Here is a 22,895-nt window from a genome sequence, read left to right as displayed (position 1 = left end):
ATCACTTCTGTAATCATTTTTCATACTTTGAATAATACCCTGGTTTACATGTTATATCTCGGAGGAAACACAGTGGAAATGTGGAAAGAATATTTGCAGATACTAATCCTGGTTCCTCTGAACTGTTCCTCTATTATTTAGTAAAAGAACCACTTGGTTATCCCTCTGTAATCCTTTAGCTTTCAAATAATCTTTCACTGAAGGATAAAAAGATTATAGAATACACCAAACAATTCACCATTCATGCACTAACTTGAGACTCTATAAAAAAGAAGTATGACACATTTAAAGGAGCTAAGTGATAACATTTTCAAATATACTTGAAGCATTTATACATTCAAGAACAATAAAACTGTTTTTTATCCAGGTTAAAACTCATAGCACATTTTAAGGTTGAATTTGGGGAAGTTGCCAAAATAGATGAGTTTCAACAGAAATATAAAACCACTCAGTGATAGATTGTGCCCTCTGGAAGAGTCCCAGCTATTTTTCTAAGAGCTTTGTGGTTTGCTGGGTTGCTGGTTTCACTACCTATATGTTGCCATTTGATGACTTATCTCCGTTTGAATTGCCAAAATCATGCTTCTAAAAATACACACAGCTCATTCAACTGTGTTTCCTCATAAAAACCATTTGCCGTTTCAATGAACATTGGTCCCCAAATACAGGCATCACAGAGCATTTCTTGGAAACCAGAATATGCTGAACATTTTATATGCCTCATCACATATACTGTTTTAAGCAGTCCTATGGAGATATAGTTTTATTTTCTTTGTTTTGCAGATGGGGAAACTGAGACACAGAGAAGTTAGGTAACTTGCCCAAGGTCAGAAAGATAGTAAATTGAATTTTAAAAAAATATTTACGTCTGGAGTAGTTTCAGGGCTATCCCTCTCCATTTTATTATGACAATTTCTGTGACTGGAAATGAGTTTCCAGATATTTGTCCTGGACATCGCAGGACTAATACATACACCCATTTGTCTTCCCTCATTACTTTACTTTTCCCCTCTCTACTCCTTCACCTTTATGCATTAGCAACATCTTCAAGGAACGTAGTTGACAATATCTAGTAATTCTTCATGCAAAAGGGTAGTAATTAAGCCTCTGGAGCATATGGATAATGTTGAATAAATTTTAGTGTTCTTAATTTTGAAAACAACTAGAATTGTTTCATCCATTCATTGTTATGCCTCTCATCTGAATCATTATTTGCCCAATGTATTGCAGAGAAACATAAACTACTGTTATAAAGATGGAAATTAAAATAAGATCAAAGCATAGGGGAAAAAATTAGTTCTAGCTGATGATACTGGCACTTCCATTCATGAAATGATTCGTATCTCTTTCTTATGCATCATTCTTTTTTTTTTAATACAAAACAAAGATCAAGCTTCCTAAAAAGAAAAATTCTTTACTGTAATATGTATGAATTGGCCACAGGCTAAGGTCAAATATGTAACAGTTTGACAATGAATACATATTTTGAGAAACTAAAACCAAAAGCACAAGCCTCTCTGTGTGTCCTTGTTTGTTTCAAAATTCTGTTTTAAAGATGTATATAAAGATGTTCTTCCAAGGGTTTTATTGCAAATGTGCAAATGTGGAATTCAGCAAATTTCTTCTTTCATGGGATTTACTTGTACTGAAATTCTAGAATCATTTCCAGTTTTGTTCTATGAACTATAAAAATGTTTTTCATCATGACGCAGAACATGCTTACATATACATTTAATAGACATATATATATGCATACTTGAAACAGAAAATCACACAACAGTCTAGTCCTTAATATAAATGACACAGACTAGTATTTTTATTCTTTTTATTTTTAAATAGACTATTCCTGGTCATCCCCACTGAAATGATTAAAAAAATCACTGATGGATCACAACTTACAAATTTGAAAAACAGTGGTCTAGACAAAGAAAAAAATATTTACAGCCTAACTGATAATTTTGACCATAATCAAGTATATATGTAGAATTGATTTATGGATATAAATAATGAGTTATTTGTGTAATTTCACACAGCTTATCTGTTTGAATTTAGCTTTAATATGGCTGTCTTTGCAAAGTTTTGTTTTATGAATATCCTCAGACAAAACTTTTAGATTCAGAATTTATGAGTGCTAGACAGCATGTCCTTGAGTATAAAGATTTGCCTTCTAAAATTTTCTCCAAAAATTCAAGCCTCTGTAAATATCAGTAAATCATGAAGTGTTTACTTTTTTAATCTAAATTGTGCAATGGTAAAATATAGTGTTGTGTTACTTGAGTAATAGTGTCGTTTGCAATTTATCATTTGCAGAAGATTATTTGAACTCAAGATTGTTAATAATTTTTAGAACTTTTAAATTAGAGCTAGGTTGAGTTTCCAGTTTCAGAAAGGTTTCCTTTAATTGATGTTTACTCTTAGATGTTTCCTGGGTCATTTTTTTTAAATAGGAATTTTCTGGCCCTTGAAATTTGAACAGTGACTCAAGAAGGTAACCTTGGAGAAGACTGTGTTTGCAAATGGTTCTTATGTGTAGAAGAATCTAATAATAATTAGAGCTATCAGCTACTGTATTGTGTTCTTACGCAGGTTCAGGCATTCTGCCAAACACTTTATATACTCTCCTTTAATTCTTACAGCAGTCTTAGGAAAGTATTATATTATTGTTCTCATTTTACATAGGAGGAAGCTAAGGCTAATGATACAGTTAAGTAACTACCAGGGTGACAAGACCTCAGCTGCAAGTCAAGATTCAAAAACTGATTGACTTCCAGAGTCCTTGGGTTTTATAACCACTTTCTACTATTCATAATAAATGTCCTGTCTCTTCTCACCCATAACCCAGGGAAGACACACTATCCAGGATTTGATTGTACTTTTCCCCCACCTACACCCAGGGCTACTGATTTGTATAGTGCAGTGAAAAATAAAATTTGGAACCCCTTGTTCAAAAAAGCAGGAAGGAAAGTGCTGTTCAAATGACCAAAATATAAAGCTGTTTCCTTTATTCTATGGTCTTTCTCTCAACTTGCCATCGTGTTTATTATTTGCTATTCAACATCATACTGAGTAAAGAAAATTAAATTTTAAAGTATTAGCGTGAGTTTTACTGCTCATTGTTATATTGTGCAATTGCAGTTGTAAATGCAAATATAAGATCATTTAACTTAAGCGGAATCACCAGCATTGCACAATTTGTATTTCAGAGCTTATATATGCGTCTGTATTTCATTCTTAAGGTGAAAACGTTGTACGACTGACTCAGCTGTATTTATTTCACTCCTTGATAGGTGCACTTTCTACTTATGTTCTGTGCCTTCATCGTACTGATAAGGAAGGAAGGAGTTGAAAGGAAAGGAATCATCTTGTCTTATCTTTCCCTTTTTTTGTCATTGGTTGTAGCATAAATGGTTGGCTAACACAGGAAAGAAATATGAGTATGAAAGGATATGATTGGGTTCGTTGGTTGTTTTTGTTTTTTTAGCATTGCTTTCTTTCTGCATTGGAAGATAGTTCTGGTTCAAACAGAAACCATGGTTTCCTGAGGCTGTCAATGCCATCCCTCATTCAGTCATAGACACTTGCACTCAATGGGAGCCTGCTCAGTTTCCACATATGGTGGGTCCACCAGAATTCTAGGCTCACAGGACACCAGAAACACTATATGCAAATGGGGAAGACATACATAATGTACCTATCTCCTCTGCTCATATGCATACTTTATCACTCCACTGAACTTAGAAAGCCCAAGTTCAAGAATAGAATTATCAAGAATTTTAAGGCGGCAATGTCAACAAGCAGATAAAACAAGCAAGGGATCGTTTGAACATTGTAAAACTGCTCAGGTCTTCCAACCATGAGGCTATTTCTGTCTACACACATTTCCCAGGCTATCTTTTTGTGACTTTTTTCCTCCTACTGATGGCTTTTAATTTATTATTTATATTATTTGGGGGTAGAGGGAAGGAATACGTCATGGAGGTTGTTCTAACCCCTAAGACCTCCAGAACTTGCCTTGACCTTGGGGAGGGCCCATGTGACTACCTCTCTTGTGACACTTATATTCTGTTTGAGATCCTGAAGTTGGATAATTTTGACTTAACAGACTGACATATTGTGCCAGTTCTCTAGAAACAGATACAGAATGCATGCTTTGATGAAAATATTACACCAAAGACTGCCTCTATGCTTTTTTATCCTAAAGGATTTAATAGTTCAAGAAACTTATCATATTAAAGTTTCAAAATTGGAGCATTTTTCAGAAGAGCACAATTAAGTTGGTGCTGGCAGCTCAGTGGGAGAAGGCCCAGAATTGCTGAGGACTGGAAAGTCAAGGCAGACATGGCAGAGAAGAACCATCAGAGGATGCATTTTCTCTAGGCAAGATCATGACCTCCCTCCCCCCACAAGTAGCTTCTTGTGGTTCTACACTGCCATTTGTTTCCTTTGCAAAATCCCATTTGTCAGGGCCCAGTGCTTGCTTGCTATCTATAGGGTGTTCAGAAGATTCCTATCCAAATATTTTTCCAGTGTTTTTGCCCTGACTATTTTATTTGCCTATGTCCCTTAGCAGGAAACCCTCTTGAGTGTGGTCCTCCTCAGGATTTCTAAAGCCCAACCACCTACCATGCATGTGCTTGACCTAAAGGAAAATTTATGCAGATGCTCCTATTTGTTCTGATTTTTTAATATTGATAAGTGCCTTAAGGTTAAAGTAGCAAGTACATAGGTTATCCCAAGAGCTGTCTCCTATCATTTGGTAGTACTGGTTCCATAGCTCCTGAATCTCCGCAAGCACACAGCCGGGTTTAGAGGTCACTATACCATTCTGTCAAATACCATCTGCTCTATAGATCTCTTGAGGTCTCCATTGCTTGGCTAGAGTGGCGGAAGGTATAGACATGCATTGCTCTCCAGAGGAATCCTTTCTCACCAGATTTCTTCAGTCAATCTCCTCGCTTCCTCTTATATACCTTAGAGTTAGGTAGTAGATGAAGGAGGGTGGGACAGTTTTGTGGTCCCTTCTTGGCAATTCATTCAAAGGTGGCCTGGATCTTAGCTTCAGAATTATGAACACTTTGTAACCAGGGTTTTCAGCTTTAGGATCCCAGGAGAAATTACAACTGTTGAGAATCTCAACTGACATCCTGCTAAATAAATTTGATAGCAAATACTTTATATTTTGCTTTGCCTAAGATAATGTCTTATTATTTAAACCATGACCTTCTGGAAATAAAGATTTAATTCATAGAAGTCATTCTACCTTTAGAAGTTTCAGATGTATGAATGAAGTATTTTTTTTATTATACCTTTCCCTCACTTATTTTCTTATTGATAACTTTTCTGGTCTGGAGATTTTCAGAAATATTTCATTAGGAGCTCTTAGGAAGAGATGTTTCCTTTACCATCATTGTGAAAATTACATAAATATAATACCAATAATGTATATATAGAGGACTCAAAATGTGAATTAAAAAGTTTGCCTATGGATGAAAATCTGTGGCATTTAACAGTAAGAGATAATGTACCAAATCACTCCTTATAGTAATCCAGAGAACTTTAATCAAATATTAATTTGAAGTAGATTCCAATGGCCATTTGAGAATCTGTGTATGTATTTGTGAGGGTGTTAAAATGCAGGCTCATTATTGTGTATGTCTGCTGTTCATGTCTCTAATAATGCAAGTGTACGTTTCTAGCATTTTAAATATTTCATTCGATTTATCATTTAATGTATTGGAACAGCCTGCAAAGATACTAATTATATAACACCCAATTTGTTTTATTGTTCAGCGTTTGGAAGCTCCTGAAGACAAGTCATTTGGCAGTCCATTGATGGAGACTGAAGTAAACCTGGACAGTTACCAGACAGCTTTAGAAGAAGTACTCTCATGGCTCCTTTCAGCCGAGGACACATTGCAAGCACAAGGAGAGATTTCTAATGATGTAGAAGAAGTGAAAGAACAATTTCATACTCACGAGGTAAAAGGAAAACATCGATTAATGAAATAGGGCAGATGACATAATGATCATTCCCTCTGTTTTCCTCAGTTACTCTATAAGATCCTTGTATTCTGGTAATTTAGTGTTTATTTTGAGATGGAAGCAAGTTAAATGTTCATGCATTTGGCTTTCCAGTAGGCGGCTTTGGAAGTTTTCCTTTGGAGAATAGCACTCCGAAGGTGCTGAGACTTGATTTTGCCAGTGGCTCCTATAGGAATATGAAAGGCCAGCTCCTTTGTCTTGGGTCAAGGTCAATGCTGAGATAGAACTTACACTCCAGAGTACCTAGGGGATATCAGGCTGTACTGCCCCCTCAGTCGGAGATTTTTCCTGGGATGACACACTTTCTTGGCCTCCTCCCCTTCCCTTTCCTGTTTCCTGTTGCTTCTGCTCCCTTGCAGATCTCCCCAGGGATCTCTTTCTTGATAAATCACTAGCATATAAGTCCTGGTCTCAGACTCTGCTTCTTCAGAAGGTGACCTAAGCTACTAATATCCATTAATTCATATTATAAACAGTATTGGATTTACTTTTGCTGGGAATAAACTTTAACTGGGCTACAAATTTAAAATTGCAAAAAAATGAGAGTGTCAAAACCATAATGATTTCCATAATATGTCAACTCTTATCACCTTCTTTCTTTGTCAGGGATACATGATGGATTTGACATCCCATCAGGGACGGGTTGGCAATGTTCTTCAATTGGGGAGTCAGCTGATTGGGTCAGGGAAATTATCAGAAGATGAAGAAACTGAAGTGCAAGAACAAATGAATCTTCTAAATTCAAGATGGGAATGCCTCCGGGTAGCTAGCATGGAAAAGCAAAGCAAGTAAGTCTGTTTTTAATTTCTACAAGTAGCAAGTTTCGGAGTCTTAATAGTGTCTTGATGCAGTCCCTTGCTTAAGTTCGGATTCTCAGTTTTTTCCTAAAGTACGCAACTCTTCTTCAGGGGCATTTTGGTTAGGTTCTCATGTCCATTACATTGTGGGTTTCACTTTTGTGATTGAAGTGGAGCTAATGGAGAGAAGGACCACTATCTATAGAACTATACTTTAAAGGTCGCTGAATTTGTTGTCATAGTTAATATTTTCCAAGTTTTCCCCTAAAATTAAAATGTGAATATAGAAGGCATGGAAGTTTGCACAGGGAATCATGCACATAAAATCACATATTCGGTACAGTTGGCAGGAACCTTCTCTTCTGAAGGAAAAGCTCTTGAAATATTTAATAGTTTTTCACATGTTTATGGAAATCCTCTTGAAAAAGTTTCTCGTCTGTATCTGGAAATCCTTCTTCAAGTACTTGCATGTGAATTATCTTAAAGTATATATTGACTTAGTAAAAAAATGTTGAGACATTTTTGAAAATGGCGTATTTCTTGTAAAGGTAACAAGTGGATCTCATCGTTTTAGATGTGCTGCTTTGATTTATTTTGTTAGGTGTGTGTATTCATGTAGAGCTTATTGAGACAAGTTGATTTATTTTTAAATGAAAAGAAATGAAGTGCCAACTGTGGATTTGAATACATTAAGCTAAAGAAATTGTCCAAGTGTCTTAAGTTTACTTAGCTATTATTTATGAAGATTAAATCCTTTAAAAGAGGACCAAAGAAACTCATTGGGTATGCTGGGAGGATTGTTATTCTAGTACTAAATTATAGTGTGATAATAGGGAGGGGAAAAGCACATTTTTAAGCTCATGTATTTTGAACGAATAAATAAAGCATATATAAGATAGAGTTTTCACAAATATTGGTATTCACAGCCAGGAGATACTGGTCTATACATATTGACGTTTTCCCCAGCTGTGATCATTTGGAGTATTGCAACAAATTCTAGAAGTGAGAAGTATAATGGCTGTATTATAACTATTAACTCTACTCCCAACCATGCCCAGGCTTCCCTGATAGTTTAGTTGGTAAAGAATCTGCCTGCAATGCGGGAGACCCCAGTTCAATTCCTGTGTCAGGAAGATCCACTGGAGAAGGGATAGGCTACCCACTCTGGTATTCTTGGGCTTTTCTTGTGGCTTAGCTGGTAGAGAATCCGCCTGCAATGCGGGAGACCTGGGTTCAATCCTTGGAGTTGGGAAGATCCCATGGAAAAGAGAAAGGCTACCCACTCCAGTATTCTGGCCTGGAGTCACAGGGAGTCAGACACAACTGAGCGACTTTCACTTTTACTTTCTGCCCATGCCCAAGGCTCAACTAGTTTAAGCCACCCATTTTTCATCATAGATCATAAGATAGACAGCCTCCTACTTGTGGTCATATGCCAGCATTCTTCAGGTCATGGCTTTGGTTTGCACCCATTTGTGCAACTTAGAGTAACCTCAGGTAAAATTTGCAAGTCTTTAAAATCCCAGCTCCTGCTCTACTGCATATCCCATAGTGGCACCACTGTCTTTTCCTTCGTGCTTTCTGTTTTCCCATCTTCTTCTGAAGGCTAAATACATTCTTGTTCCTCATTCTCTTTTTTCAATAGGGCTAACAATATGGGATTAATTATTCATACAATTAATTGCATCTTCAGACTGAGTGGAGAAAAGGTGGATTCAGCCTACAATTAAAACCCCAAGTTTTTAATCTGCTATTATACCATTTAAAAATTGGTTAATTGTTTTAAACAATACTTTGTTAAAGAGGTATCTACCATTAAATGATGAATGACAGCACACACACGTACATGGATGAGACCATGTACACACACACATGTGTGTGTAATTTGCTCACACCCGTCCCACTGGAGGATGAGAAACCTAAAATGGCAATATGACTAAGCTAAGACTGACATAAAAAATAGTTTGTCCTTAGAGAAGGTTGGTATTTAAGCTTTTAGAATGATTAACAAGAAGGTAAGGGCAGCCTCTTAGCTGGCATAGCTTTTGCTAAAACATAGTTTTTAAAATGAGACACTAATGTGTCAATGCTTGTAGCATATCAACTAGTCTGGACAATTTGTTGAGGTACACATACACAAAGTTTTATTTAAGACAATCAAATTCAGAAATCTCTTGCAAGTTTGTAAATAATAGTCTTACATACCACTTTCACTAACTTTGTGGATTTTCATGCATAAAATTCTAAAGGCGATTAGCCATTATGCAAACTATCCTGGACCTGAATTTTGATAGATTTTTTTAGAGGAAACAAAAAGCTGATTATCACAATAGGATATTGTCAACATTAAAAAAATAATTTTAGGTTCATTTTAATCCTTTAGTACATTGCTACCTGTTCAGTTTTTACTTTCATGGCCATGTTGATGATTAGCTTCAATTTGGAGCATTATCTGTTATTTCCAATCATATGATTACTTAGGAGTAGGAGAGCTTAGTAGACGGATAACAATCAAAAATGGATTATGCCACACCTTTCAGTTTGCTCCTCCAAAGAAAGAAAGGGTATGGATAGATATAGTCAAAATCCATTTTCCCTGCCTAAGCATAGATTTAGGGAGAGATAATGATAATTAAGGTTTGTCTAGGTAAATGAGATGTAACCAAAGCCAGCTAGAATTCTTAAGTTGTTGTCTTATTCAGTCAGTTCAGTTCAGTCACTCATTCATATCCAACTCTTTGTGACCCCATGTACTGCAGCATGCCAGGCTTCACTGTCCATTACCAATGCCTGGAGTTTGCGCAAATGCCTCAAGTTGGTGATGCCAACAAGCCATCTTATCCTCTGTCATCCCCTTCTCCTCCCACCTTCAGTCTTTCCCAGCATCAGGGTCTTTTCCAATGAGTCAGTTCTTTGCATCAGATGGCCGAAGGGTTGGAGGTTCAGCTTTAGCATCAGTCCTTCCAATGAATATTCAGGACTGATTTCCTTTAGGATGGACTGGTTGGATCTCCTTGCTGTCCAAGGGACTCAATAGTCTTCCCCAACACCACAGTTCAAAAGCATCAATTCTTTGGCACTCAGCTTTCTTTATAGTCCAACTCTCACATCCATACATAACTGTTGGAAAAACCATAGCTCTGACTAGATGAACCTTTGTTGGCAAAGTAATGTCTCTGCTTTTCAAAACACTGTCTAGATTGGTCATAGCTTTTCTTTCAAGGAGCAAACATCTTTTAATTTCATGGCTGCAGTCACCATCTGCAGTGATTTTGAAGTCCAAGACAATAAAGTCTTGTCACTGTTTTGATTGCTTCCCCATCTATTTGCCGTGAAATGATGGGACCAGATGCCATGATCTGGTCTTATTACAAAAATAAAAATAAATAAATAAAAATAAAATGGCTGGGAATGCAGATAATCTGATAACTAAAATCTATGAATATTTATACTTGTCAGTTTTTAGTTTCATCTAAGAGCATGTCTATGTATGATAATCAAATTATATTTTATGTATATTCATTGGGATATATTACGGTATATATCAGGTTTCCCAGTTGTTGCTCATGGTAAAGAATTCACCTGCCAGTGCAGGAGACACAAGAGACTTGGGTTGAATCCTTGAGTCAGAGGGTTTGGTCCCTGGGTCAGGAAGGTCCCCTGGAGTAGGAAATGGCAGCCCACTCCAGTATTCTTGCCCGAAAAAATTCCATGGGCAGAGGAGCCTGGTGGGCTAACTACAGTCCATGGGGTTGCAAAGAGTCAAACGTGACTGAGTGACTATGAATGTAACGGCTATGTATGTATGTAGGTATCTGTATCTACATCTATGTATGTATCTATATCTGCATCTATCTATATATGCATGAATGTTAATGCTAATAAATATTAGTGGAGTGCTTAAAAATACCATCTACATTTCAAGGCACTGGGTATACAGTAATGAATACAAAAGGCAAGGTTCCAGAAGCTCTAGAGTCTTACATCCAGTAAAAACACACACACACACACACACACAAGAAAAATCTCAGACAGGAATATGCTTTTTGAAGAGGTTAAAAGTTAGTGTGATAGAGCCTGAGGGGCCTCTTTTGCCTGTGTGATCCAGGAATGTTGTTTCTGGGGTGGTGCCATTTAATTTCAAATTTGAATGACAAGGAGGAGTCACCATTTGCAGATCCGGAGGAAGTATACTTCAAACAGAGGGAAAAGCTCATGCAGGGGTCCTAAAATAGAGACACTTTGGCTTGTTAGAGAAACCAACAGGCAGTTGTGGCTGGAGAGTGGCAGGAGGGAAGATTCAGTAGCTGAGGTACGAGATGGGGTTGGAATCTATTGATAGGTAGGGGTCTTGTCATGTGTGGCAGTGTCAGGGTAAAATCAAGGACTTTAAGATCTAGTATAAATGTGACAAAAAGTCATCAGAAGGTTTTAAGTAGGGGAAAAACAGGTAAAGAAAATATTGGTAATGCCACTGGAAGAAGACAGGAGAGTTGTAATACCAGTATCAGGTAGGAGATAATATTGATAGTGTCTCTTACTATTACTTTCCTGACAATAGCCCAGGTAAAATGTGCTCGTATCTTATGCCAGGGGGTGGTTGAAATCATACATGTGTTTTCTCCATGATCTTACCCCAGTCACTAGTGTATAAACCATTTGTGCTGTGTTTATTTTCCTTTTTGTCTTTCTAACAGTCAAGATTCCTCCTCCCCATCCCAGGAAATAGGCATCCTTGCCTCATACATACAGATGCTACCTTTATACAAGGTTGTATCTAGGGAATTTATCCTATAAGCCATTAACAATTCCCAAACAAAATGAGAAGTTTTAAAAACACAGAGGTAACAAAGTGCTCTCATTTTCCACTTATGCTCAATCTACTCTAATTTGCCTAAGGAATAAGGTCTCCCTTTCTCCAACTCCTATTTATGTGAACTAGGTGACATCCTTCCCCTCTGTGATACTCAGTTACTGATTGCTGACACACCTCTAAAACATACTGGCCAAGATAGGGTATGAAAAGTAGATTGTGGACATGAAATTATTATGAAATATAAAGAATGATCAGCATTATAAATGACTAGCCATGGGTTAATTATTTTAACCATACTGTGTAACTATGCCTATGTGAAACTGTTAGTCGCTCAGTTGTGTCTGACTCTCTGCGACCTCATGGAGTGTAGCCCACCAGGCTCCTCTGTTCATGGGATTTCCCAGGCAAGGATACTGGAGTGGGTAGCATTTCCCTTCTCTAGGGGATTTTCCTGACCCAGGGATTGAATCCAGGTCTCCTGCGTTGCAGGCAGATTCTTAACCATCTGAGTCACCAGGGACTTATTTTTTCCCAAAAGACTTATTTGTGGATGTTTTCTCTGGGGGAAAGGGACCATGAGCAGGGTGATTAAAATTATATTTGAAATTATAATTTTATTATTAAAACATTTAAAAATATTCCTTGCAAAGGAATATAAGTAAAACACATAAACATATAGATGTTTCTTTCTGTTCTCCCTGTTTTACTCTGTTCTCATTTGATTCTTCCCTTATTAATTTATTTTCTCTCCAATTCTGATATCTTTGTCAACATAAATTCATAACGAGATAAAGAAGCGAAAGTTAATATAATAAAGAACTTTTTAAAGATACTTCTAGCCGCCACTACTTTGGCACAAACATGCTACTATCAGTCAATTATCAATCTTTAACAATGATTATGAGATTGAAATGAAAGACCTAAGTTCCACTGATTGTATAATTAAAATAATTAAGGCAAGACAGTATCTGTTGACATGCTCAAGTTGGAACCTTCAGACGAGTAGGCAAAATGATTTTTATTTTGTTTCATTTTTATGCTGCAGAATACCCTTCGGGTGGTGGGAGGTGAGGGAGAGAGAAGAAAAAGACAAAATTTCCCACTGTGGAAGGACAAGAAGACTATTGGCATAGGGACAACAGAAGATTTTCTTCTCTATGAATAAACTAATTAATTTGATTGAAAAATGCAACCTGCAGAGAGCAAAAGAGATTTACTGACATTTCTACAAGGACTCATAAAGATAAGCACAGCAAGTTCCATCAACTTCTCTGATAACTGTGGTTAGGACATGCAGGGGGAAACTAAAACCTTTGTGATGGTGAGGGAAGAAAAATGAAGGCAAGTCAGTAAGGAGGCCAAGTGAAGTTATGTTCTGGTTTATATCAGCAGGAGGAGAGATATGAATAGTATCTGGGTGAAAATATAAACCATATCATGGGAAATAATTGTGAATCACCATCAACACTTTGACTGGAGAGAAAAATATGTCTACAAACTCTGGCTCATCTTTTTTATTTTCCTTTTAAATTTCTCTTCCAACCTGGAAATGAGATAACATATGTGAGAGTGAATAGAGTAAAAGAGGTGCTGAACAAGTAGCAAGGTTGTTTTCTCCCAAGTGAAGTGACTAACACATGGCACATGTGAATATCTGAATGAATGGATCAATGAATGAATGTGTTTCTTAAGTAGTTCTGTTAAATGAATTCACCGCAGTGAACTTTTTAGCAGAGTAAAATCTTAGTCTCTTACTTGCCATTATATAACACTGTTTCATGAATTCATTTTTTTCTAATCCTATTAAAATTAGATTTCTTTGCAGATCAAGGTAGTTCAAGAACCACTAGCAACAACATCACCTGAGACCTAATTTAAAATGCAGACTCTCAGGCCTCACACTGCATGATCAGAATCTACAATTTAATGAGATCTCAGGTGATTCCTAAGCCCCCAGTTTTGCTTTCAACTGAGGTGGGCCAAATGTATTAACTACTTTCTCAGAAACTTCCAAAATGGTGCTGGTGATGTCTCATTCAGTACTCGGATGTTGCCATCATCTCTCATGGGTCATTGATAAAATAGCAAGATTCTTGTGAAAAAATATACAATAGACAATGTGAGACTATTGACAATTCATTGGTGACCTAATAAGTAACAGTTATTAACATATAGTAATTTGATCAGGTTCAAATCAATATGATGGTCCATGACAACTTTTTTTGTAAATAATGCTCAGTTAAAATGTGGACACAACTTGTTCCAATAATATAAACTATGTGACTCTCATAGTTTAAATTATGAGTAGGAAAGCCAAATCTCTAGAATTCATAGAAATGAGAGTCAAGTATAACATTTTTTGGAACAGTGCTTTTCTGCAGAGATAAATAATGGTAATTAGAAATTAAGCTTAATTATTCATTCATCTGTCTAACAATTCTTATCTCCTACATTCCCCACACTGTTATAGATACTGGGGAAGTATCAGTGGACAAAACAGACTAAATCTTTGTCTTATTGAGCATGCCTTCTTCATGGGAGGAGACAGTTGAAAAATATGTAAAATATGTTTATCATTGAAGAAGGAAATGACAACACACTCCAGTAGTCTTGCCTGGAGAATCCCATGGACAGAGGAGCCTAGTGGGCTACAGTCCAGAGGGCCGCAAAGAGTCGGACGTGACTTGGCGACTAAACAACAGCATGTATACCATAGCACATGGCTTTACATGATGGAAAAGAAAAAAAAGCAGGGGATAGATTTAGAGAATGAACCATTGAATTACTGTGCGTACTTGGTCAGTTAGGGAAGGCCTCCCTTTTAAGGTAATATTTAAGAGGAGATGTGATCACAGGGAGGGGACAGCCATGCTGATAGCTATGGCAAAGGACTGGCAAAGGACAACGAATATGAAGATTCCGAGGCAGGAGTGAGCCAGGCGTGTTTGAGAAAGAGTGTGCCAGGTAAAATGATACCATTATCATTTATGGCTAAAAAAAATGATGCTAATTAAATCAGTGAACTGTCTTAACATGAGAACATTTAATGGAATTTGATGTTTTTATATATAATCTTAATTCTGATGTTTCTGATTAGAAAAGTATACATTTTTGTACTATATCTTCTTATATCTGATAATTGATACCATTTATGCATTCGAGCAATATTTATCATGTTAGACGTCTAGTGTGTGCCAGATATTATAGAGTGACATAATTTTTGAAGTTGAGAGTGGGCTTCTATTGTCGTATAAATGATTATGATCTCAGAATGTCACCATACCTCATTTTCACTAGAGATAATTTAAACAGATTTCTAATCATTATATTTGAGTCCTCTTTTTTTTTGTGATGACATCTGGGAGTTTCATCAGTCACTTTGTAAGTATTGAATCAGGAAGATTGAATTGAGTGTCTCTATAATGTATTTGCCACAAGAATCTTTTGCATCCAGCCATGCAGCTTCTTTATTATGTTACTGTTACTATTTTGAATGTAAACGTGCAAAATGCAAATGAATGTGTTTGCATTTTTAACTTTAATTTTGCTCTGGATAGTTGAAGAATGTCAATAATTAAACTTGTTGAGCTTTATGGATGGAGGGATAAAGTAGATCAGTATTTTGAAAACTGTGTGTTTATGTTTCACAGAATCCTTTTAAACACAGTGCTATTTTTCACACTCCATTTTGTGGGAAAATAAATACTAATACACGTTTGATTTTGAGGGAGTGAGAATACTTTCATTTCTGTTGAAAGGCAAACTTTGCAGGCAAGTTCTTTCTAAAATATTTCCTGTGAGGCTGTTGAATTAAGACTGTGTTCTCCAAGACCGGGTTGTAGGGTGTAATAGAATGGTAACTATGAGAATTAGTGGGAGCTTTGGGAAAATGTATATGACTTGGTCTCTGCGTTCTCCCCTGACCCAAGATATCAGTGCCCCTATTGGCTGGAGTGCTGATGCTGTAGAGAAAAGAATGAACATGCATTTTGGTGGGAAAAAAAAGAAACCCTTCATAGGATTCTGTTAGACTTTTATCTTCCATTCATTCTCCAATGGAAATTCCTACTATTCCAGTGTCTAAGATTTAAAGACAGAAAACCACTGACCAGTGCCAGATTTCGCAAGTGGGTCTTTTAAGATGCCATTGGGTCTTGGAGGAGAGAGGATGGATATTTTTTTTTTTTTTTTTTGAGGCAAGGAGGTGAGGGGAGCAGGAGGGATTAGTGAATGAAGTCGCTCAGTCGTGTCCGACTCTTTGCGACCCCGTGGACTGTAGCCTACGAGGCTCCTCCGTCCATGGGATTCTCCAGGCAAGAATACTGGAATGGGTTACCATTTCCTTCTCCAGGGAATCTTCCCAACCCAGGGATCGAACCTGGGTCTCCCACATTGGAGGCAGACGCTTTTAACTTCTGAGCCACCAGGGAAGCCCCTGGAGGGATTAACCACCTGCAAAAATGCTGGTGATAGACTTGAAATGTAGGGAACTGGTTGAGATTGGTGGTGGAGAAGTGGTGGTGAAAGTCTTATGCATTTGGGGTCTCTATTTTATTGGATGCTTAGTTTTGAGCTTTATGTTTCACAGGGCATTCAGTGAGCTTTGATAAATGTTCTAAGCTGTGAGAATTGAAAAATATGGATGTGCTTCATATGGCCCATTCATTACTGCCATATGACAAAAAGCCTTTATGCATTTGTACATGTGTTACTGAAACTTTTCTTTAAATTTACCAATATTGTGTTTCTATTTTAAAGCAATGTTTGCTTTTTTGGCCAGGGGTTTATCAGGTTTTCTGATTCATACTTTTAATGTAATGTTACACATGTTTAAAATGTCTGGTCGTTCATGTTCCCTTGTCACCTTATGTTTGACCGAAACTGGGTCTCAAAGTGTATTGTGGTTTCTATCATGAATGGAAACTTCATGCTAAGGGATATGACTCTCCTCCTTTAAGTGAGTAAAAAGAGTAAAATTACCTGTTAATGACAAAAATGGAGAAAATCCTACTAACTGGCCTTTTATTTTTCTGTTTTTCCTTTTTGATAATCACTGACATAAATGAAATGAGGAATAGATTTAAAAGTTCTCTCTAAAAATGAAGTAACATCAGTAAAGGTATTATGTCTTGTGCTGTGTGCTCAGCTGTGTCCAACTCTTTGCAACCCCATAGACTGTCGGCCACCAGGCTCCTCTTTACGTGGGATTCTCTAGGCAAGAATACTGGAGTGGGTTGCCATTTCCTCCTTCATGGGATCTTCCTGATAAGGAATCAGACCCACGTCTCTTGCTTCTCCTGCCTTGGCAAGTGGATTCTTACTACTAGTTCCACCTGGGCAGCATGATGGTGAAGCAGACCCCAGGGCCACAATGCTCAATTCCCACTCCCCCCTGCCCCCATGCCGTTGCTTGCCTTTTGACTCAGGCAAACCTTTGTTTACCCATCTGTAAATTGGTGCTAATAGTATTTCCTGTATCATTAGGATTATGGTAATACCTCTATTGTCTGGCAAACTTAGCATATTAAAAAGCAGAGATATCACTTTGCCGGCAAAGGTCCATCTAGTCAAAGCTATGGTTTTTCCAGTAGTCATGTACAGATGTGAGAGTTGGACCATAAAGAAGGCTGAGCACCAAAGGATTGATGCTTTTGAAATGTGGTGTTGGAGAAGACTCTTGAGAATCCTTTGGGCTGCAAGGAGATCAAACTAGTCAGTTCTAAAGGAAATCAACCCTGGATATTCATTGGACAGACTGATTCTGAAGATCCAATACTTTAGCCACCTGATGGGTACAGATGACTCATTGGAAAAGACCCTGCTGCTGGGAAAGATTGAAGACAGGAGGAGAAAGGGACTACAGAGGATGAGATGGTTGCATGGCATCACCGACTCAATGGACATGAGTCTAAGTAAGCTCCAGGAGATGGTGAAGGACAGGGAAGCCTGATATGCTGCACTCCATGGGGTCACAAAGAGACAGACATGACTAAGCAACTGAATAAGAGCAGTTTCTAGAATAGAAACTGCTTCCTGGTAGCTCAGCTGATAAAGAATCCGCCTGCAATGCAGGAGACCCTGATTCGATTCCTGGGTCATGAAGATCCTCTGGAGAAGGGATAGGCTACCCACTCAAGTATTCTTGGGCTTCCTGATGGCTCAGCTGGTAAGAAATCTGCCTGTAATGAGGGAGACCTGAGTTCAATCCCTGGGTTGGGAAAATCCCTTGGAGAAGGGAAAGGCTACCCACTCCAGTATTCTGGCTTGGAGAATTCCATGGACTCTTTAAAAGTCGCGAAGAGCGACTTTTACTTTCACTGAAAGTCATGACTGAGCAACTTTGACTTCACAGCAGAGTCTCTGTGAAGCAAACCCTATGTTTGCATTGATCTCTTCTGTTCATGAAGGTGATATTCTGGCAGTGGATGTGAGGTGGGAGCCAGACCTCCATATACAATTATTTGAAAATGGTATTCCTTAAGGTGCTTTTTACTGCCCCTAACAAATAACCAGACTCAAAGTGGTTTGCAGCATGGCTTTCTGAAGTGTGATCCATGCACCAGTACCATTGGCATCCCTTGGACATTTGCTAGAAATGAAGAATCTCAGCCCCCTCCTCAGACCCACTGAGTTAAAATTCATGAGGACATAGTCCCAGGTGACTCATATGCACATTAAAGTTTGGGAGGCACTGGTTAAAGCCGTAGGTTATCTATCATCTTATATTACAATAAACCTACAGTTGGAGTGACTCCAAACCATTCAGTCTGTGACTCAGATGTGTCGTCAGGGTCGCAAGCTATTTCCGTGTATTGGCTTTTCTAGTCTCCATCTGTCCTCAGGTACTTTTACAGTGGGAAGCTGGCTGCAGCAGCTCATCCTGTCATATCCTGACATGCTTCTGTCTCTAGACTTTGTCAAGACTGTCTCCTGTCTGGAGCTCTTTTATTCCAATTCAGCCGCCGCCTCTCTCGAGTGCCAGTCATATATTTATGCTCCATTCTCCCTCTGATTTTATGTCCCTTTCTAAATAACCACTTGAAAACCATAAAATGAAACCAAGAAAAATGCAAACTCTTTCCTTGCCTGTGGGTGGTAGATTTTTATTTTATGAATTTGATTAATTTCCCCAATTTATTCGCATCTTGAGATTGTTAGTTGGAAATGTGGACTTTCTCATTTTAATAGTGTTTTCAGTTGAACAGAATGAAAGTATCATTTTTACAGAATAAAAACCTCAAACACCAGCAACTTCATATGAACCAACCTAGTATAACATTTTATCAATAAAGAAGGAAATGATTCAAGGTTAAGAGCACAGACCTGGGTCACAGCTTAGCATTTATATACTGACTTACATGTCACTGAGATACACTGAGCAAGTTCTTAAACCTTTCCAAGTTCCAGTGTCCTCAGAATTGAAATAACAGTATTAACTACATTAAGTGATAATGAGGACCAAATGTAATCTTTAAGTGTTTTTCAAGCACAAGTTAATTATGCTCCACTTTCATAATTTCTCCACTCTCTGCACTTGTCTTTGTCATTATATATTTAATACTTTTCCTTAAGATAGTAAATATTTACTTAATTTTAGTTGATTTTTCATCCTAAGCAGTATGATCTATTATATCCATTAAAATCATATATATGCACACTATATATAAATATGTATGTATATATACACACATAAGCTCAATGTGTATGCACACACACACTAAGACATCCCCCAAGAGGATGGAATGATGCTGTTGTTTCAAGTTGGTCTAGAGAAGTAAAGCAGGGATTTCTTTGGCTAGGATACAGTGATGTGACTGTACCAGTCAGTAAAATATTGAACCACACAGGCTGCACACTGACTGTCCCCATACACCATTTTCCACCCAGCCATGCCAGCCCCTCCTCCAAGAACCTTCAGCTCCATATTTTTACATTCCACCTATAAAAGATGCAATACCTGAGAAAGTACTTTTTGGTACATCCATTCTTAGTGGTTAGTCTCTGAGTCTAGGTTCATCAGGTGAAATCACTGTTAAACATAAAAGGTTACTTGAGGTTCAGACTTCACATTTTCAGGCAGAGCTCAAGAAATTTCCCAGAACTCATGGGTTAGTGTAGGGTATGACATTCTATAACTCTCCCACATGTTATATCATCAAACTGTATTGGTCTTCCTGGTCCTCTAATGCCTTAGGAAATTTGCACAGGTGATTCCTTCTATTTAGAAAGTGTTTACCCCATCCTCTTCACTACCTCCTCTTATTTAAGGCTTTAGAGTTATTCAAATATTAGTGTTTCAGAAACATCTTTCCTTACGTCATGAACTCAATTCAGTTACTTTCATTTCAAAGCATGATCACAGTTACAATGAATTAATGGCCTCGTGAACTATATAATATCTGTGACCCCCATTCAGAAGGTAAGCTCCATGACTGTAAGGGTCTTTGTCACTTTACCATTCGTAGTATCTAAGTACTCAGTAATTCCACATTTAGTAAGTATGTGACTCAGTTCTTCAAGTCTCAACCCTCAGGCTCTGTGCTGTGTAATCACATCATTCGTAAAGAGCTCAGGTCAACGTGGAGCCATTTTTATGTCCCCTCTGAATATACACAAATATTACTATAATGATTTCCTCATACTATTATAATTGTTGACATAGATATTTCCTTAAAAGTCTCTAAGCTACTTGAATATGAGGATGTTTTCTTTTGTCCATCTCTAACAAATAGGAGTTTCTAAAATAGATGTGGGGGTCCAGTAAATATTTGTTGGATGAAACATCTCTCCAAAAGTTAAAAAAAGTGATATTTTAAAATGAAATTCCTTATTAACACAAACACATGTATGTTTGACTTGAAACATTTCTTCAACTATAAATAATAATATGAAATTTTTTTTCTTTAGTTTCTGAAATGTGAGATTTTTATCTCAATGTAAGAACAAACCAGGCAGGAAAAACAGCAAACACAAGGAATTATATTGCAGCCGATTGTCATGAAATCTTATTATCAAGTCAGTTCTCAAGGGATAGACTGAACCAATAAAGTAAAAGATTTATATACCTTGCAATGCCAGGATGGTGTTCATTGTCTAAGAAACTTAAACTAGGAATTTTGAGTTTTTGCTTCCATTTAAATGGATGCTTTATCTATGTTGCTTCCCATAAAATGAAAATGTCTACTTTTTCTGTTTGACAAACGAAAGCTCATTCTCATAGACTTCTGATTACAATGTGCCTCAGGGGACCTGTGTCTCTAAAAGGTTAAAGCTATAATGATAAATAATATAACCTAAGTGATTTTAAACACTCTCATTTATGTGTATATTTTATATGTTTAAATATTTTGATTAATGGAAATTTCTGGTAAAAATTTTTATAAATAAAAATAATAAATAATTAAAATTATGTCTTCCTTATTGACAATTTAAGATCAGTGTGTAGTATACTGTGGTTCTCAAAAATGCTTTAAACATGCCTTCATAAAGAATATTTACCTTAAAATTTGTACTAACACTTCTCATTTGTCTCTCAGCTTTTTTTTTTAATTAATAGATGAAATAACCTAAATTTTACTTTTCATCCTTACTATGAAGTTGTATGATTGATAAGCAAGATGTCATCTCATGTCTGTCATGCCGATATTCACACTGAGAAGATTTAAGAACTTGGTTCTAAGGCATATAGCCAGGCTGTGAACTAAAACCAAGTGTTTGGACTTTAGATCCATTGCCCAGCCCACTAATGTATACATCCTTGACAAAAAGAAAAAAAAATACTCTTTCACTTATCTTATTTGTGCATAACAAATGACTCCCAAACTGCAGCTTATTACAAAAATGTATGATTCCATCTTGATTCTGTAGATCAAGAATATGGTCAGGGCTCATCTAGGTTATTGTTCTGAGATTGTGGTATATCTGGGGTCACTCACTGGGCTTCATTCATCAGGAAGCTTAACTTTTAAGATTGCTTTTTATTCTCCAGAGTTACTCTCAGGATGGTCTCGAATCATTTGGTAGTCAGCTTGGGCTTCCTTATAACATTGCAGCTTCGTCCCAAGAGACAGAATACAAATGGTGCTCCTTCCCTTACAGCTTACACTTAGAACTTGTGTATAATGTCACTTCTGCCATACTGTGTTGGTTAGAACAAATCACAAGGCCAGTCCATATTCATGAGCATGGAACATTGACTCCATCTCTTAATGGCATGACAGAGAATTTGTAGCCATGTTTTATCACCACACATATATTAAAATAATGGACATAAAAACAAACAATTGCCAGGATACATTACTAGCTCAATTACCAGAGATGGCTCTCACTTTATTTATCATGTTCACATTTAGTTAGCTGTGTGAAACGTTCTGAATTTGGAATGTATGGACTATCATATGCTGAAGAAAGAATACCTTCAGAGGTGATTGATTATGGGTTTTATTTACCTTCTTTCTTAATGTCCAGAAAATGCCAAACCATGTTAACACACATTCAAATGTCAATAGTTTTACCTAGTGATAGGTTTAATAATAGTAAAGTTATTTTGACAGAGGCAATAATAAGTATCTTTCAAATTTTCAGTTTACATAAAGTTCTCATGGATCTCCAGAATCAGCAACTGAAAGAGTTAAATGACTGGTTAACAAAAACAGAAGACAGAACAAGGAGAATGGAAAAAGAGCCCCTTGGACCTGATCTTGAGGACCTAAAACGCCAAGTACAGCAACATAAGGTTAGTATATTTTATGCTATTTGCTTTCATCTGGAAAGCAAACTGTGTATATGTGTATTACGTACATACTCATGCCATGGTTTGCAGATAAGAGAGAACTAAAGCTTCAAATGAGAAAAGGTTTAAAATAATTCTTACCCAATATTTTTGCAGTGTTTCCTTTTTTGAATACAAAATAGCTAGGCTTTTCATACTTGAAAAAAAATCAAATATATTCCTGGAAGAGAACAATGCAGCTATGTGATTTATTAAAATTTTGGTTTCCTGGAAGAGAGTCTCTGTAGGGATTACGTGAAAAGCAAATTTACGTAATAAGGCAAGATTTTTTTAAACATATTTTTACCTTCAATTCATAAGGTCTGCTTACAGCAGGCCAAGCTTAATGAAAAATGGACATCTGTAACATTGCTTTCCTGTCAAATATAGCATCTAATAATTTTAATATTTCCATCTTATCTTGTACATTTACAGTTATGCTCCCTGGTTACCTGTAAGTATTTATTGT

General features: G+C 37.0%; 1 protein-coding gene across 2 annotated transcripts in view; it reads left to right on the top strand.

The window, feature by feature from the left end:
* Nucleotides 1-22,895, top strand: part of DMD (dystrophin) — a 2,163,935-nt gene that overhangs the window by 606,435 nt on the left and 1,534,605 nt on the right. For both annotated transcript variants that reach the window (XM_065915496.1, XM_065915495.1), the window contains 3 exons: nt 5,791-5,979; nt 6,649-6,830; nt 22,240-22,390. In XM_065915496.1, the coding sequence (XP_065771568.1) occupies nt 5,791-5,979; nt 6,649-6,830; nt 22,240-22,390 (522 nt within the window). The remainder of the gene's footprint in view (nt 1-5,790; nt 5,980-6,648; nt 6,831-22,239; nt 22,391-22,895) is intronic.

The sequence above is a fragment of the Muntiacus reevesi genome, chromosome X (assembly GCF_963930625.1).
Source record: "Muntiacus reevesi chromosome X, mMunRee1.1, whole genome shotgun sequence".
Taxonomy (NCBI): Eukaryota; Metazoa; Chordata; class Mammalia; order Artiodactyla; family Cervidae; genus Muntiacus; species Muntiacus reevesi.
Note: the sequence above shows the minus strand (reverse complement) of the source record. Positions and strands in the feature narration are given on the sequence as shown.